The sequence below is a fragment of the Sorex araneus genome, chromosome 4 (assembly GCF_027595985.1).
Source record: "Sorex araneus isolate mSorAra2 chromosome 4, mSorAra2.pri, whole genome shotgun sequence".
NCBI lineage: Eukaryota > Metazoa > Chordata > Mammalia > Eulipotyphla > Soricidae > Sorex > Sorex araneus.
The window spans coordinates 6,569,085-6,586,239 of NC_073305.1; the positions used below are offsets into that span (position 1 = coordinate 6,569,085).

The 17,155-nt window shown below is 56.3% G+C and overlaps 1 protein-coding gene across 14 annotated transcripts in view; it reads left to right on the forward strand.

Annotated features, from left to right (window-relative positions):
- SETD5 (SET domain containing 5) overlaps positions 1-15,691 on the forward strand; it is an 83,667-nt gene extending 67,976 nt beyond the window's left edge. For 10 of the 14 annotated variants that reach the window (XM_055134790.1, XM_055134792.1, XM_055134785.1 and 7 more), the window contains 7 exons: positions 6,872-7,119; positions 11,213-11,674; positions 13,044-13,336; positions 13,976-14,109; positions 14,211-14,312; positions 14,564-14,643; positions 14,796-15,691. In XM_055134790.1, the coding sequence (XP_054990765.1) occupies positions 6,872-7,119; positions 11,213-11,674; positions 13,044-13,336; positions 13,976-14,109; positions 14,211-14,312; positions 14,564-14,643; positions 14,796-15,353 (1,877 nt within the window). In that variant the 3' untranslated portion in view covers positions 15,354-15,691. The remainder of the gene's footprint in view (positions 1-6,871; positions 7,120-11,212; positions 11,675-13,043; positions 13,337-13,975; positions 14,110-14,210; positions 14,313-14,563; positions 14,644-14,795) is intronic. The other 4 variants (XM_055134794.1, XM_055134797.1, XM_055134793.1 and 1 more) reach the window with 1 other exon arrangement.
- The last annotated feature ends 1,464 nt before the right edge of the window (positions 15,692-17,155 follow it).

The following is a 17,155-nucleotide window of genomic DNA, read 5'->3' on the forward strand; positions in this document are numbered from 1 at the left end:
AGTGTAGTCTAAGCCACTTCCCACAAGCCCACAGCAAACCTAGTCGGCGAGGGCCAGTTGAAAGCCTCCCCCTCAGGTCAGGCGCAGATGCGCCCTCCACTCCTGTTCAGAATGGCTCAGGGGGTCCCTGCCCTGGCCAGAGAAGGATCTGGACAGCGTGAGAGAGGAAACGAAGAGGCCGGGCTCTCACTGTTTGCAGATGACTTGATACTGTTAGAAACAAGGTTTATTTAGCAACGTGCAGGCTACAAAATTAATATGCCAGAGCCCGTTGCTCTCTGACACACCAAGAGAAGAAAGAGACTGAAAAATAATCTCAAAGTTGTGCCTCAGAAACTTCTGACAGATATCTCTCTGGACTTAGCTACTAAAATACTAAAATACAGAAACCTGAAAGTGAGAGGCTGCTATGTGTGGTCACTCGACCTCATACCTCTTCATCTCAGCAATGGAAAACAAATTATCTAATGCTTCCTTTTCAGCAGGTCTGGCTTTAGGGGAGAGACTCTCCAAACAATAATAGTGAGTTTTGTTGAAATATTGAATGCAATCAAAGTGAAAGTAAAGTGAAATTTATTAGTTACACAGGCGGGGGGGGGGCTAAGGGTGGGGGGGCTAGGGGCGTGGGGGTTTAGGGGTGTGGGGGTGCGGGGTGGAGCTATACTGGGATTCTTGGTGGTGGAATATGTGCACTGGTGAAGGGATGGGTATTCGAGCATTGTATAACTGAGATTTAAACCTGAAAACTTTGTAACTTTCCACATGGTGACTCAATAAAAAATTTAAAATTAAAAAAAAAAAAGTTGTGCCTCAGAAAACCACACACCTCAGAATCAGCTTCATGGAAGAGGGGAAGGACCTGTGCGAGACCACTACAAAACACTGCTTCAAAAACTGTGCTCCGGGAGTGGAAACACACCCCGCTCGTTAGCATTTCACATCTTTAAAACGACAGTACCCCCCCAGAGCATTGCACAGCTTCAGGGAAGCCCCTCTAAGGATACCCGTGACAGTTTTCAAAGAAAGACATTAGACACTCCTGAAATTCACATGAAACAATAACTCCCCCCTCCCCCCAATTCTTGGGAAGAAGAAGACGGGAGGCATCACTTTCCCTCGCTGCAAACTGTCGTCCAGAGCAGTGGCTCAGCAGTGGGGTGTCAGGAAGGACGGAGGCCGGGGTGGGCGAGGCTCTTGCTGTGTGTGCAGCCAACCCCGGTTCGTCCCATCATCCCTAGCACCGCAAGCACTGCCAAGGGGAGTTTCTGAGTCAGAACCAGCTGGATGCTACACCCCTGGATACTGCTGGGTGTAGCCCAAAAACAACAAATAGGGTAAAGACAGACCCGCCAATCAGTGGAACAGAGTTGAGTATCCTGAGACAAGACCCTCAGACTTACGGTAAAGAAGCAGGAAATGTGCAGTGGTTGACAGCCTTCTAGTATCTGTATTGCGAGTCACAACGCCCAGGAGAGAGAGAAGAACAGCGCCTGTCGTGGAGGCAGGCTGGGGGTGGGGCCGATGGGAAGGAGACTGGGGACACTGTGCTGGGAAACGCTCACTGGTGGAGGCCTGGGTGTTCGGACTCGGCATGACTGAAGCCTCATCGTGAGCAGCTTTGAGAGGGTCTATTTCAGTGATTCAATACAAAAATCTTTTAAATTTTTGGGGCCGGAGCGATAGCACAGCGGGTAGGGCGTTTGCCTTGCAAGCGGCCGACCCGGGTTCGATCCCCGGCATCCCATATGGTCCCCCAAGCACCGCCAGGAGTAATTCCTGAGTGCAGAGCCAGGAGTAACCCCTGAGCATCGCTGGGTGTGACCCAAAAAGCAAAAAAAAAAAAAAATCTTTAATTTTTTAATATAAATAGCAAGAAATGTGAGGTGGAGCAGTATGGTTAATAATTGGGGCACTACAAATCACAATAAAAATGAGATCTTGTCTCAGGCACAGAGACTAGCACACATCAAAACAAAAAACAGCCAGTGCTGATGCAGATGTGGGAAGAAAAGCATACATTCACTGCTGGCCCAGCTTTTGGGAAAACAATATGGATATTCCTCAAAAGATTAGAAATTGAGCTTCCATACGAACCAGCAATCCCATTCCTGGGAATATACCACAGAGGCGCAAAACACATCACATCGCAGAAAAGCCGTCTGCACTCTGTATTCATTGCAGCACTGTTCACAATAGTCAGAATCTGGAAACAACTCAAGTTCCTGAGAACAGATGAGCGGATAAAGAAACAGTGGTACATCTACACAGTGGAATACTATGCAACCGTCAAGAAAAAATGAAGTCATGAAATTTTCTTATGGGGTAGCCATGGAGTATATCGTGCTGAGTGAACAGTCAGAAGGAGAGTGGCAGAATGATCGCACTCATTTGTGGGATATGAAAAACAGAATACGAGAATGATCCTCAGACCGTAGGAAGGGGACCAGGAGGTTTGGCCCGTGGTAGGAAGCTTGCTGTGGTTCAGGGAGGAGGGGAGGCAGTTAGGACAGAAGGGGCCGCTGGGACAGTGATAGTGGGAAACGATCCCTCTGGACGAGACCCGGGTTCTGAAAGGAGGTGTTGGGGTGTGCATGATGCCCTTCCAGTAGCCAGGCTGCAACCCACAGAGCCTAAAGGGAAATGGGAGGGGGGAGGGAGGGAGGGAGGGAGGGAGGGAGGAAGTGCCTTCCAGAGAGGCCAGCTGGGGGTGGGGGCAGTGGGAGGGAACTGCGACACTGGTCACCGGACATGTGCAATGGTGAAGGGTTGCATGTTGAGACTTTTCTAACTGAAACTCAGTCGTGAAAAACTTTGTAGCAACCTGAAGGTGATTCCGTTTTGGTTTTTAGGAGAGTTATATCACTGTTGACAATTGGACTACGATTTATAATCTGAGGGGCTGGAGCGATAGCACAGCGGGGAGGGCATTTGCCTGGCACACGGCCGACCCAGGTTCGATTCCCAGCATCCCATATGGTCCCCCGAGCAGTGCCAGGAGTAATTCCTGAGTGCATGAACCAGGAGTAACCCCCTGTGCATTGCCGGGGTGACCCCCCCAAAAAAAAGATTTGTAATCTGAATTTAACATATTACTTGGGACTTAGTGATTCCGGGGTGAGATATAGCAGCCTTTACACACTTTCCTCTATGGAAACTTTTTCGGATCATTTTTAGCAGATGATTCATAACAAAGCCATACAGAATAAATTAGGGGCAGGCTACGGGGGCCGTGGGAGTATTTGTAATAATGGTAGTGGGGTTGGTATTGTAATATTGAGTGGAAGACTTTATCGTAAACAACTTTATAAAAATAAACTAAAATTTTAAAAAACTCCTACTTGGGCTAGAGAAAGCGGGTGGGCGTCAGCGTTGGCCTTCAGCAGGGAGCCCAGACTCCGCCCCACAGTGCTCCTAGTTCACAGGTACCAGCAGGCAGGGCCCAAAAGTCAAAACAGCAAGAAAAATTTAATTGGTTAATTGTTCTGCACAAGTAGGGTGTGGACCAGAATTTATTTGCAGTGTTTTTTCTACAGCCTAGGATATGCAGAAGGAAAACAACCAATTTCAGCTGATAAACAGTTACGTAATTTACTTTTCTTGAACATACTTTTGAGGGAATATTATATTGACACCAAATTTTTATGTCAATTTATCAAACTAATACCTCTCCTTCCACCAAAAATTGCACGGTCCTCTTTACAGTTATATTTTAATGATAAAAATCTTTATTTTAAATGAGAAAATGAAAAATAGGGGTAGGGCGTTTGCCTTACACATGGCCGACCAGGGTTCAATTCCCAGCATCTCATATGGTCCCATGAACACCACCAGGGGTAATTCCTGAGTGTAGAGCCAGGAGTGACCCCTGTGCATCGCAGAGTGTGACCCAAAATGAAAAAAAAAAAAGAAAATGAAAATGAAGAATTGTATATTACAATGAAATAAAACGTCCTGTGAAAATAAAAGATAGTTCACTCTTTGAAAATATGCTCGTGTAATTAATTAGCAGAGCAGAAGGAAGAGGGCTGGTTAGTTCAGCAAACGTGCTGACATGTGTTGGGAGACAGTGACCAGTTATCTTGCTTCCTGGGGAGAACTGATTCCATTAGCCCTCACGATAGGCTGTCAGATGACCCCACTAGGACCACCACTGTGTAGCAGAGTATTCTTAAAGTCACACTCACACATCCCCAGCCAGTTTGAAAAATTGGTTACAGGGCCAGCGAGAGATTCCCACATGTGAGCGCTGTCTCACACACAGCCGGCCTCTTTGGTCCCTGCGCCTTGCACGGCCAGTCGTGGTCCAAAAACTAAGATTAAAATACTGGCAAATTAGGGGGCTGGAGCGATAGCACAGCGGGTAGGGCGTTTGCCTTGCACTCGGCCGACCCGAGTTCGAATCCCAGCATCCCATATGGTCCCTTGAGCACCGCCAGGAGTAATTCCTGAGTGCAGAGCCAGGAGTAACCCCTGTGCATCGCCAGGTGTGACCCAAAAAGCAATAAATAAATAAATAAATAAATAAATAAATAAATAAATAAATAAATAAATAAATAAAATACTGGCAGATTAGATAGATGTGTTATGTACAAATAATTTGCCTGTTTAACTGGAGAAACCAGGCTTCCCCCGGGCACGGCCAGGAGTAACCTCTGAGCACGGCTGGGTGTGTTTGGGGCTGGAGAGACGGTGCTGCGGGGAGGGCCCTGCTCACAGCCGACCTGGCCTCATTCCCCGCACCCCACATGGTCCCCTGTGGCTCCGGGTGCAGAGCCAAGAGTAGCCCCCAGCCACAGAGAATAAATATCTGTAAATGTATGTTCATAAACATTATCTTGGAAATTTTTGCATAAAGTTGAAAACTAAAATATTTTTTAAAAAAGTGAAACTTTTTTTTTAACATATATATGTACATATATATATGGAACTATTAATGAGGAATAGTAGAATAGTACGGCCATAAGCTTGGCCCATTGGTCCCTAAATTTTGTTTGAGGGTAGAGCATCAGCTCTGTTTTGTTAAGGTGACGGCTGATGCCAAGTGTGCCCCAGATGCCCTGTGAGTGGATTTAGGGGTGGGCAAAGTTCATTTGTGTTTCCCGACTTCTCTGTAGTGACTTCTTCGCGTACATGTTTGTAGTGGACCTGCAGTACAGCAAGTCTTTTTAACAATACACTGTCTGAGATTCTTGAAATATATAAAAAGTATTTTAAATATAAGTTATAAATCACGTTTGTTTGTTTTTTTTATACCTAGGCACTTTTCAAAAGGAGAAAAGGAAAATAAGAAAACTTAGTATCTGGAACAAAAGGAAAATACGAATGTACTTCCAATCTAGGAACGTTAAAAAGTCTCAGTTAACAGAAAGAAAATATGCCTCGCCCGTGTATTTTGCATTGATTTTTCCCTCTCCATTTCCGTAGCTACTGTTAGCTCAGTGCCTCATGATTCTTTGCTAACCACTGCGTAGAAACTTCAGATAGCTTCCCCATGGCCTCCCTTACTGCGGCCCCTGCTGCGGGTTGACTTTCCTGAAGCAAAACTTTTCCTTGAAGGCTCGACAACAGTTGCCTCGTTCACCAACCCTTGGAATTATCAGTTAACTTGTGAACATAGACGGGATCCCGATTACTTAGTCCTTGTTGCTATGCATCAAATTCTTCAGCTTTAGAGGTGATGGGACTAGAGTCATCGAACCACTGGCAGGGCGCTTGCTTTGCATGCCACCAGCCCAGGTTCGATCCCCGGCACCCCATACAGTCCCCCGAGCCCTACCAGGAGTGACTCCTGAGCACAGCGCTAGGACTAAGCCTTGAGTACTGCCAGGGGTGGCCCCAAGCCAAAAATACATAAATAAAGTGATGCTGATGCTGATGTTGACATGTGGAGTTTTTCTAACTAAAGCTGGTAATTGATGCTGAATGCCACTTGTTCGGTGCCTTAAAGTCATCCTGATTTTTCACAACAGCAGCAATAGAATCACCTAATGAGGTGCTACATGTGTATATTTTCTCCTGAAAAACCTTTTTATGTGATAATTCCCCCCACATACCTAGTTCAGCAGTTCCCATATTCTTGTATTAAATGAACAAATGCCTTTAAGCTATTAGATAAAAGTAGGGTTTGCGTTTGGGAAAGAAGGACGTGTGTTTTGGCTTGAATTGATCACTAAAATGTTGGCAGAGGATGATTTTGACTGCTGGAGATTGAGAAAGAAACGTTTGTTTTTTTTAACGTTTCATTTCTGGGAGTTGGAGATATAGTACAGGGCCTGGAGTGATAGTACAGCAGAGAGGGCATTTGCCTTGCACACGGCCCAAGCGGATCTGATCCCTGGCATCCCATATGGACCCCTGAGCATCGCCGGGTGTGACCCAAAAAAGCCAAAAAATAAAACGAGAGTACCGCAGGTTCAGCCCTGGCCTCTTACATGGTCCCCCGAGGCCCCGGGAGTGATCCCTGAGGGCTAGCCAGGCGTAAGCCCTGAGCAGCGCCAGGTGTAGCCCAAAAACAAACCCAGAGGGGCTGGAGCGATAGTACAGCGGGGAGGGCGTTTGCCTTGCACGCGGCCGACCCGGATTCGATTCCCAGCATCCCAGATGGTCCCCTGAGCACTGCCAGGAGTGATTCCTGAGTGCATGAGCCAGGAGTAACCCCCGTGCATTGCTGGGTGTGACCCAAAAAGCAAAAAAAAAAAAAAAACAGAAAAATAAAGTTTATTTTTGTCTGGAAGAGACCGTTTGTCCCAGGTATCATCCGTTTCTCTGAGCGAACGTCCCCAGAGCTGGGGAAGGGGGGCCGGGGTCGGGGCGTCGCGCCGGAACCCCGCTCCCCGCGGCCCGCTCAGCCCTCCCCGCTCTGTGTTCCCAGACCTGCTCAGCCCCTTAAAGAAATGGAAGTCGCGCTACCTGATGGAGCAGAACGTCACCAAGTTACTGCAGCCTCTCTCTCCCGTCACGCCACCCCCTCCGAACGCCGACTCCAAGAGCCCCCAGCGGAGCAGGCCCGGCCCGGCCCACCCCGGGGAGGACGATTGTCGCAACGGCTACAGCCTCCTGTTCTCGCCCGTCTCCTCGCTGACCACCGCCAGCCGCTGCAACACGCCTCTGCAGTTCGAGGTGATTTGGGCTTGGTTGTCGGGAGTGCTGGATCGGGAAGTCATCATCTACCTCCTCATCCCCCACTTGACAGCATTTGCTCCGGGTCATTGTGAGCCTGTCGCACCCAATAGAGCGTCCCTCCCTTGGCACAGAGCCAGCGGGTCAGGGCTGCCGGGGCTCAGCTGCCTGCTTGCCTCGGGCTCTCTCCCACACAGCCTCTGGGCGCCTCCCCCCAGCCACACAGCCCAGGTGCTGCCAGGAGCCTCGTGGTGCCCGCCCGAGGCTCAGGTGCACGGCCCGTCTTCTGTCCTGGGCCTGAGTCGGGGAAGCATCTTGCCCTGTTGTTCTTTTTTATTTTTCCTCCTTGGTGTCCTTAGACGTTACGCGTTGGGACATGGTTTATGTAAGATTTTTGTTGATGTTGTTGATACAGTATGTTAGTTATGAGAAGTAGAAAGCAGGTGGAAACACGCTTTTATAAAAGGCTCTTCCAGTTTAGGTGACGCTCAGGGTTGGAGCACGGGCTCCATGCAGGCCCCCTGTGTCCAGCCCTCGCTGTGTCCAGTCCCTGCTGCACCATCCCAGCATGGCCCTCTGTGTCCAGTCCCCACTATACGGCCCCCAGCATGGCCCCCTGTGTCCAGTCCCCACTATACGGTCCCCAGCTCGGCCCCCTGTGTCCAGTCCCTGTATTGAATGTCCCCCCGGAGCAGTACCAGACACAGCCAAAAGCATCACTGAAAAAGAAACTTTATTATAGTCACTGGATTACTACTTCAAAAAGTAATTCTGATTAAGTTTCAGTGGCAGCAAGTTTGATGAATGTGGGGTTTTCGTTTTATTGAATGTTTCTTTGAGTTGTAATTAAATCTGTCTCTTCCTTTATGGGAAGGCATTTGGCCTCTGGCCTGTAAGCAGTCAGCTTTGCCCCTGGCTTGCATTTCTCTGCGTTTTCTTGGAAGATCGGGAGCGTCCCGCCCAGTGACCCCTGCTCGTAGTTTTTATGAGACCAAGAGACTGTCAAGTGCCCGGACTGTGGCATTCGCTCCTCTCGGCAGAGCCGCGCCCTGTAGGCGTCTCGGGCCAGGCGGTCGGAGCTGGCTCTGCCGGCTCTCTGGGGGTCGCTCCTGACCACATTCCCATGTCGTGCCCATTAGCCAAACAGTCAAGCCGCCGGCTTGGGCCTCACTGCCTGTGCCGGGCCTTTCACCCAGCAAGGACCTTCCCCGGGCCCCTTCCCCCGAAGTGACCCTTCCCTCCCCCGTAGGTTACGGGGTGGGGCTCCAGAGTTTATAAAGATGAATTGGTGGAATTGAGGGGCTGATGACCCTCTAGAGCCCCCACCGTCATTCACCTTAGACTCTTTCTTGCATTCTGGAAAACTGGAACTCCATACAAACGCAGACAATACTTCAGTGACATGAAGGGAAGATCAGAAATCATTTCGGTAACACGGAGTCTAAAACAGTGTCAGAGTCTAACACAGTGTCAGAGTCTAACACAGTGTCAGCTGCTAGGAGCCGGCGCATTAGAAAGCCCTGCCCCTGCAGGGGTCCCGGGCGGCGAGGGGTCATGATCGCATGCTCTGCCCTGCGGGGCCCAATTCCATGCCTGAAGGCCACCAGCGCCCCTGAGCACCTCCAGGAGTGACTAAAATTAAAGCCACTGTTTACTATTTTATTCTTGTCATTTAACTAAGGAAAGTTTTCCCTTACTGAGATTTGACTGTACTCTCCTCCACTCAAGCGTAGAGAGGCGGGTGGAGACGATCTCAGAGAGGCGTGTCTCGAGTACAGCTCGCCGACTGGAGGGGGTGTGTGTGGAAGAAAGGCAGGGCGGGGGGTCTCCCTGCTGGCGGGGGAGGAGCAGGGAACAGCGTCGAATGCCAAGTAGACAGGACGAGCGGGGAGGCGCATGTGGCTCGGCCTCTCCTCCGCGCTGGAGTGACCCTCCCTGCGTGTTCCGTGAGCGGGCGGCCTGCGGGGGTCCCGCCCAGGCCCGGGCAGGGGACTGGATCTGCCCCGGACACGCTGTCACAGTGTCTGGTGACCATCGGGCGCTGCTTCAAGCGGGATCAGAGGCCTCTGGGCGGGGCGGGCAGATTCGGTGCCACCGTGCCAGGCTCCACCGGGCCTGTGAGCTGGAGAGTCCGTCAGTCACTGCTCCCGTGACTCGTGCTCAGGAGCAAAAGCCACTGGCTGCAGAGAGCTCAGCCGAACACCCGCCGAGAGCAGGGCTCGGGGTCGAGTCCCCGGCACTGCCAGGTGGTCTTTCCCCCAGGACAGGACCCGGGCGGCCCCCGGTGTGCTGAGCGGACGCCCGAGCAGGTCGGGTGCGGGAAAGGAAGCGGCGAGGCCGGGGCCTCTCTCTAACACCCTGTCGGCCGCCAGACTCGCACCCGAGATAAAAGCGTAGCGGCATAAGGGCTCCCTGTCGCTTTCCTGACCGCGCCTCACGTTCCCGCCAAGCATGGAGTAATAACCAGTAATAACCAGTTTACCCTTGAATGCTTTCGAGACGCCAGGAAGCATTTTCATTCACTCTCTTCATCGAGATGAATTCTGCGACTCAGCATTTCCCCCACGCGCCCTTATTCTTCCCTCACCCCGCCCCGCACCCCCCCAAAAAAAGTAACGTCTAACAACCTATGCTTGTTTTGCTTTTATTTTTTTGTTTGTTTTGTTTTGCTTCTTGAGTAGATGAGTAACAAGATGCTTTTCCCTCCTCTAGAACATATCCTCCCCCGAGAGTCCCCCTGCGAGTAGGCCCGAGTCCCTGTCACCCGAGGTAGTTATCACACCATCTCAATGTCACTTGGAATCTGAGAGTGAGTGTGCGGGGAGGCCGGGGGCTGCGTGACTGGGGTGAGGGGCTGCGGGCTGACCCGCCGGCCGTGGAGCCGAGCGGCCCCCCTCGCGTGTGACTGATCTCTCTCAGCTCCGGATGTAGGTGGAGGAAGAGGAAGCAGCTATGGGAGGGGGGTGCTGAGGGAGGGGTCCGAGGACACGGTCTGGGGGTCTACAAGCCACGTGGGGAGGAGGCTGGGGGTCGAGACCGGAGGGCCCGTGGCTGCGGCAGGCTCTGGCCCCGGCCCTGTTGGACAGGCTCGGGCTTCGCCGTAGTTTGTCTCTGCGCTTCACTGGGCGCACAGGGGCGTGCTGTCGCCCTGGCTTTGGCGCGTCCGCGCAGAAGGGCCCCGAGAAGCTCGCACCGTGAGCACGCCAGGCTCCGGCTGTAGCGAGGCCTGCGAGCCTGTCGGCCGTGTCCTTGACGAGAGACCTGGGCGTCTAGACCTAGAAGCCGCTCACTCCTGCCGGCCAGATCATCCCGCGCAGCCGCTGAGCGGGGCCGAGTCCTCGGCCTGGTGGTGGATTCGGGTGGAGCCGAGAAAGGCCGCTTCTCCCGGTCCTCGGGGCTCCTGGGCCCCTGAGCTGCTCGGTTCTCCCGGCACCGCTGAGAGTCCGGCGCGGCGTGCTCTCCGCCCCCAGTGCTCCTTGAGAGGCCGCTGCAGCTGGCCTAGTGGGAGAGCAGGTAGGAGCCGCCGTCCGCAGTGAGGCGCGTGGGTCACAGTGCAGACAAGGGGAAGGGCTGTCAGTTCTTGGGAGAAATAGCGTCAGGCCAAACACGCGTGTAGAACTGGTTGATCGATGTCTTCAGTGCCACCTCGCCGGCCTGAACCGGTCGCTTGAGAGCATGGCTTCTCCACCTGCGTCTGTTTTCCACCTCCTCTCCTGCCTCCCTCCATCAGCCCTAACGTAGTCATGACTAACGCCATAAGCCTCGTGCCCGGCCCCGTCCGTCAGCGTCCAGGGCCCAGGTGGCCCTAACGGGGCGCCTGCCGCATGGATACCGTTGAAGGAGACTCGCTCGACCTGCGGAAGGCTCAGAGGCAGGACGGTGGCGCTGGCCAGTTCCCCGAGGTGTCACCGTCCGTGTTCTGCCCAGACAGACATGGGCAGCGGCGGGAGGCCCCGGGCTCTCTCCACGCAGACGTCCAGACATTAATGACCCTCTTCCCCTCTCCTGTGCCCGCCGCCTCCCTCCCGCTCCTGTTGGCCTTTCCCTCCCTCCCTCCCCTGTCCCATGTCCCCGTGGGTTCTTGTTCTTCCAGCTCTGTCACCGGAAAGACCTGGACTTGACGAAAGTGGGCTACCTGGACTCGAACACTAACAGCTGCGCCGACAGGCCCTCGCTCATCAGCTCGGGGCACTCGGACCTGGCCGCACACCCCCCCCTCGGCCCCGCAGCGGACACCGGCTTTCCCGGCAGGAGTGGAGGCGACGGGCGGAACTCAGAGCAGGCCTCGTTTCGGACCGAGTTTAACCTGATGTACGCCTACTCCCCGCTGAACGCTATGCCCCGGGCGGACGGGCTGTACCGGGGGTCGCCCCTGCTAGGGGACCGGAAGCCTTTGCATCTGGATGGGGGCTACTGCTCCCCTGCCGAGGGCTTTGCCAGCAGATACGAACATGGTTTCATGAAAGACCTCTCCCGCGGATCCATGTCTCCGGGCGGCGACAGGGCCTGTGACGGACTGCCATCCGCACCCCAGAACCCCCCCCAGAGGAAGAAGGTGAGCGCGCCACCCTCCGGGCCCTTCTTTGTGGGGGTTCACACCCCACGGTGCTCAGGGAACCCTATGGGATCGAACCCGGGTTGGCCACGTGCAAGGTAAGTGCCCTCCCAGCACGCTCTGGCTCCGGCCCGGCTCTGGGCACTTGTGCAGCCTGCGGGCAGGTCAGTGGCGCTGCTCTCGGTGTCGTGGAACAAAGCCGGCCGCGGCGCTCCGTGTGAGCTGTTGGACAGAACTGGGTGGGGTTTGTGACTCTTCAGCCAATCGAAACCGCACGTCAGTGTTGGTGCCATACACAGAGCCGGGCGGGGGCGGGGCGGGGTGCTGACTCCTGTCACGCGCACTTCCCGTGTGCTGGCTTCTCCTTTCCCCGTCGGCCAATCATACGAGTCGCTCTGGTCACGGCCAGCACACGGCAGGGCTGCCGGGCCCGTCTGCCTCGTGCTGTCGTGCTCCCCAGGCTTCCTTAATGGCTCTGGGAGCTGGCAGGGGGCATTATCCGAGCATCACTTGGTTACCATGGTGATGCATGTTCCAGAGCACCTCGAGGAAGTAGGCTGGTATCACGCGTCTCCAACAGAAGCCGAGCGGTTCCTGCGTGTAGGGGCAGAGCAGTGTGGGCGCCCCACTCCCACCCCCTGCTAGCGGCCGGGCTCTGCGGGGCGGGGGTCAGCAGCAGGCGGGGCCTTGCACACGACCAGCCCAGGCTCGATCCCCAGCACCCCTTAGAGTCCCACCCGGCGCTGCCAGGAGTGACTAAGCACAAACGGCTATTACCCAAAAACCCAAAGAAAAAACACACTTGAATTGGTTTTGAGGAATAGCAATGACTAGAAGGAAAAAGCAGCTTTGGGGGTGTGGCTTTTTTTCCTTTTTTTCATATATCTCGTGCAGAAGTGATTCAAGTTGTGAATTATTTCAGAAAAATTGTTGAGCCAAATTCTGTGTTTCATATTAAAGCTAAAAAAGCCAAATTAGCTCAGCCTTTGCCCTAGCAGAGTGTCAGGCTAGTTGGGAACAAGAAAATACTGTACCGGGAAGACAGACGGTGCAGGCCGTGTGTGAGCCGTGGGGGAGAGCCCGGAAGGGAAGGGGCCGGGGCTGGCGGCCAGCGGTGAGCGTGGGAAGGGGCAGAGACACGAGGAATTGGGGGACGTTTCCAGGCGTCGCTTTCTTGGGACTAGCTTGCCCAAGTATGAGCAGGTGACTGTCTCCACGCGCCTTCCTGTCTGTGACAGGAGCAGGGCTGTCTGATACGCCCCGCACACGTGAGGACTCACGGGACGGCAGGGGCCGTTGGTGCCAGGCTCCCCCCGAGGCCCACCAGAGCACGCCGTCCTTCCTGAATGGCCCTTTCTGGCCCCTCTAGGTGTCCCTGCTCGAGTACCGCAAGCGGAAACAGGAGGCCAAGGAGAACTCCGCGGGAGGGGCCGGCGACTCCGCGCAGAGCCGGAGCAAGTCTGCGGGCGCCGGGCAGGGCAGCAACTTGCTGTCTGACGCCGGCGCCGGCCTGCAGGGCTCCTCGTCCCGAACCCCGTCTTCCCCTCACAAAAAATTCTCCCCGTCTCATTCCTCCTTGTCTCATTCGGAGGCCACGAGCCCGTCCGATTCCAGAGGCTCGTCATCTCACTGCAGACCGCAGGAGAGTATCAGCAGCCGCTGGTGAGTCTGCGTGTAGGAGCGTCCCGCTGGCTGTGGGGGGCGCTGTCCCGAGGAGCCAGGCCTGGCCCCGGGCCCTGGACCCAGGGGATCTGCTTTATTGGCTGGGCCTTAGGCGGCCTCTTGTTCCTCATTGTCTGTCCCCGAAAGGTAAGTCAGGCCTTGAGCTGTTTTTCGGGGACGCCACCAGCTGGGGTCCTGGCGTGCAGTGCCCTGGGCCTGTGAGTGGGAGTGGGAGTGTGTGGGAGGAGGCAGGGCAGACTCCTGAGTGACACCCAGGCGACACGAGCTAAGAGTCCGTTGAGTGAAGTTCATGGTGAACAGTTGGTCCGACACTGCCCCGGCCAGGTGGGGCAGGCGCAGGCGCCGTGTCCTCTCCTGCGATTAGACGGTCCCCTCAGGGTGGCCCCTGGTGTCTGTGAGCTGTGGGAAACAGCGATTGGAGGGGGCGCGCGCCTGGGGGACCCCCAGACAACCCAACAGGCCGAGAGCATCTCAAGGAGCCAGGGGGTTGCTCGCCCCGGGGGAACAGGTCCCATACCGGGGGTCCTGAGCCGCAAGCACCCCCGGGTGTGGTGCAGTGACGACTGCATCTCCGGGCGCTTGTCCCGTGCCGTCCACTCACGGCCTGTCCCTTCGCAGGATGGTCCCCACTTCGGTAGAGCGGCTCCGAGAAGGCGGGAGCATCCCCAAGGCCCTCCGGAACAGCGTGCGGGTGACCCAGAAGGGAGAGCCGTCCCCCACGTGGGAGAGCACGAGTGCCGAGAAGGACACAGGTGAGCCCCGGGCCCGGCCCGCTCTGAGGAGCAGCTGAAAGCTGTAGCGGTTGCTTTGCTCTCTCTGCTCTGCTGCTCATCTGTCCCTCGTCTTTCCCAAGCCTGGAAATCTACCTTAAAGGATGAAGATGAAAGGAGACAAATCAGGGGCCTGAGAGATAGTACAGCGGGGAGGGCGCTCGCCTTGCATGCGGCTGACCCAGGTTCGATCCCCGGGATCCTGTACGGTCCCCCGAGCACCGCCAGGGGTGATTCCTGAGCGCAGAGCCGGGAGTGACCCCCGAGCACCGCCGGGTGGGACCCGAACCCGAAAAGACAGTCGGGTGTTTGCAGCTCAGCCCGTAGTGGACACGCCTCGCCCACTCGGCCGTCCCCAGAGAGCAGCGGGTGGAGGGGGCGGCGGCGGCGGCTCGTGAGCAGGGGCTGCCCGTCCTGACTGTCCCGTTCCCGTCAGACCCCGCAGATGCCGAGGGCCCGGAGAGCCTGGGCGCGGCGCGGGGGGCGGTGTACAGCCCCTCCCGCTACGGCTACCAGGTGAGCGGGGCTGGGCGCCACTCGGGGAGGGGAGCGGGGGCGGCGGGGGCGGGGGCAACGGGGGAGGGGTTGGGGGCATCATCGGGGGAGGGGAGGGGAGCGGGGGCGGCGGGGGCGGGCTCACGGACGCGGCCCCTCCCGCCCCCTTGCAGCTGGTGCAGTGCGACAGCCCCCGGACGGACCCCCACGGCCTGCTGCAGCCGGGCTCCTCGCCCTTCCGGGGGCACCCCACCCAGTCTCCAGGGCACGGCTTCCGGACTGCCTCGCTCCGGCCCGGCAACCCCCCGTCCCTCGGCTCCTCCGAGTCCTCCCTGTCCTCCGCGTCCTACTCCAGCCCCGCCCACCCCGTGTCCGCAGACTCGGCCCCCTTCGCGGGGACCGCGGGCTACTACAGCGGCCAGTCGCACTCGGGCAGCAGCGGCCTCCCCCGGCGGAGCTGCTCGTCCACCGCCGCCAGCCCGACCCCGCAGGGGCCCCCCGACTCCCCCGCCTCAGACTCCGTCTCTCAGTCCAGCACAGGAACGCCCAGTTCCGCCCCCCACCCCCAGAACTCTCGGGCCTCGCTGCCGTCGGACTTGCGGACTATCAGCGCGCCCGGCGCCCCGCCGGCCCCCCGGGCCCCCGCGGCCGCCGGCGCCCAGCACTACCCGGCCCGCGGCGCGGGGGGCGTGCACCCCTGCCGGCTCGAGACGCACACGGGCCTGTCCTAGGCGCGGGCACTCGGGACGGGGTGAGCCCACAGCTGCTTCCTCCGGCCGCCCTGGACCCCGGGGCCGCCAGGGCCACGGGTGGGGGCCGGTCGACAAGAAACAAGACTTGTGCTCGCGACCGGCTCTGTCCCGCAGAAAGGTGGAGATCTTGTCTGAAGCAGAGACTCTAAAGAAGTTGCTCCCTGCTGTTAAGGGTACCGTGTTGACAAGCAAATGGTGTTTGGGTTAGTAACGGTTCTAAGTGCAATGAGTCGTGTCGCGCCTCGTCTCCCGCCCTTGCCTGTAGCCTGTAGTCACTTGTGCAGTGAGGACATCTTTTTAAATAAATTTTTTTTTTTAATTTTTAAAAAGTTTTCTTTTTAAAGGAAAAAAAGTGAAGAGAGCCCATCTCAAAGCCCCAAGCCATCGCTAGTGTCAGGGTTTTGTGCACTTAAGGAGAAAGGTAGGTATGTGGGTGCCCCCGAACGCTCCCCACCAGTGTCTTAAACCACCCCAGGGGCTGGGGAGCGGAGCGGGGGCGGCTGTGGCCCGGGGCGCCTGGCTCTCCGCGGGGCGCGCGCGCGAGTCTCGGCTTTCCCGGAGCAGAGGCTCCCGGGAGGGCCCCGCGCCCCCCAGCCCAGCCCAGCCCAGCCCAGCCCGGTTGCCGGGAGCAGGGGGCGAGCGGGAGGGAGGCGGGGGCGAGGCCGCAGCTCCGCCCCGGGCCGTCCGCTGGCCCCCCGAGGTCCCGGCTCGGCTGGGAGGTGTCTGGTTGGATTTTTCTGCTCCCCGGAGGCAGGAGCGGGCGGCCCGCAGCTGGCCGGGCACCGACAGGACTGATTGTGTGATTGCTCGGGGGGCGCTTCTCGGGGGCGCGAGCAGCCGCTTCCCCCATCAGTGCATTGTGCCTGCTGTGGCCCCGGCGCGCCCGGGCGCTGCACGACCTTCTCAATTCCATACGGTTGCCAGCTTCCTCCTTTCACTCGTTTACTGTATCGCCGGCGTGTTTTTATTTATCTAATTTTGTATTCAGTTGTAACCATGGTAGGGTAGCAGGTGTGAGGCAGGTCGATCCTGGTGCTGCAGCGGACCTTCTTTTCTTTCGGACAAGATAATACTGTGAGTCTCCTCCCTCCCCCGGCTTGTTTTCTCCTCTCCCCTCCCCCAGCCTCCCCCCTCCCTCCTCCCCCCTCTCCCCCCCAGCCCCCCTCCCCCCATCATAGGCACAGTCTTCTGTGTGTGACTGTTACGAAATTTCACTTTTTCAAAATTGAAATCAGGTGTTTGCTCAATTGAGGGGAGATTTGTTGTTTTTGTTTTTTGTTTTTTTTGTTTATTTTTTATTTTTTTTTTTTTACTGAATGCTGAGACCTCAGCGGAGTACTTGGGCTCCCCCACAAACCCGTCCGTCTGGGAGAGCTTTGGGAGTGGAATTCTGTTGCCTGGGATGCCGGTTTCTTTGTATATTCTCTACAATGGATGTAAATGTCTCTCCATTCGCGCTGGGGTTCGCATCTTCCCCGGGCTGCGGCCGGGGAGGGGCCCGCGGGCAGGCAGCCCTCACCCTGCCTGCCGCCTGCAGAGCCTCAGCCACTCCGTGTGGGCAGGGTGCTGTCAAGACCAGACCTCTGGGGGGCGGGGCGGGGGGTGGGGGGGCTCTTGGAAGAGAGGAAGCGTCGCTTCTTTCTCAAGTGGAGTGTTTACACCTTGCTGTAACATTTGAACTTTCACAAGAGATGTAATAATTTTGATAATAAAATTCTTAACCATAATCGTGATCGTGTCGAGCCTTTCTTTGTCGTGTGCACGGCTAGCGGTGACGTATG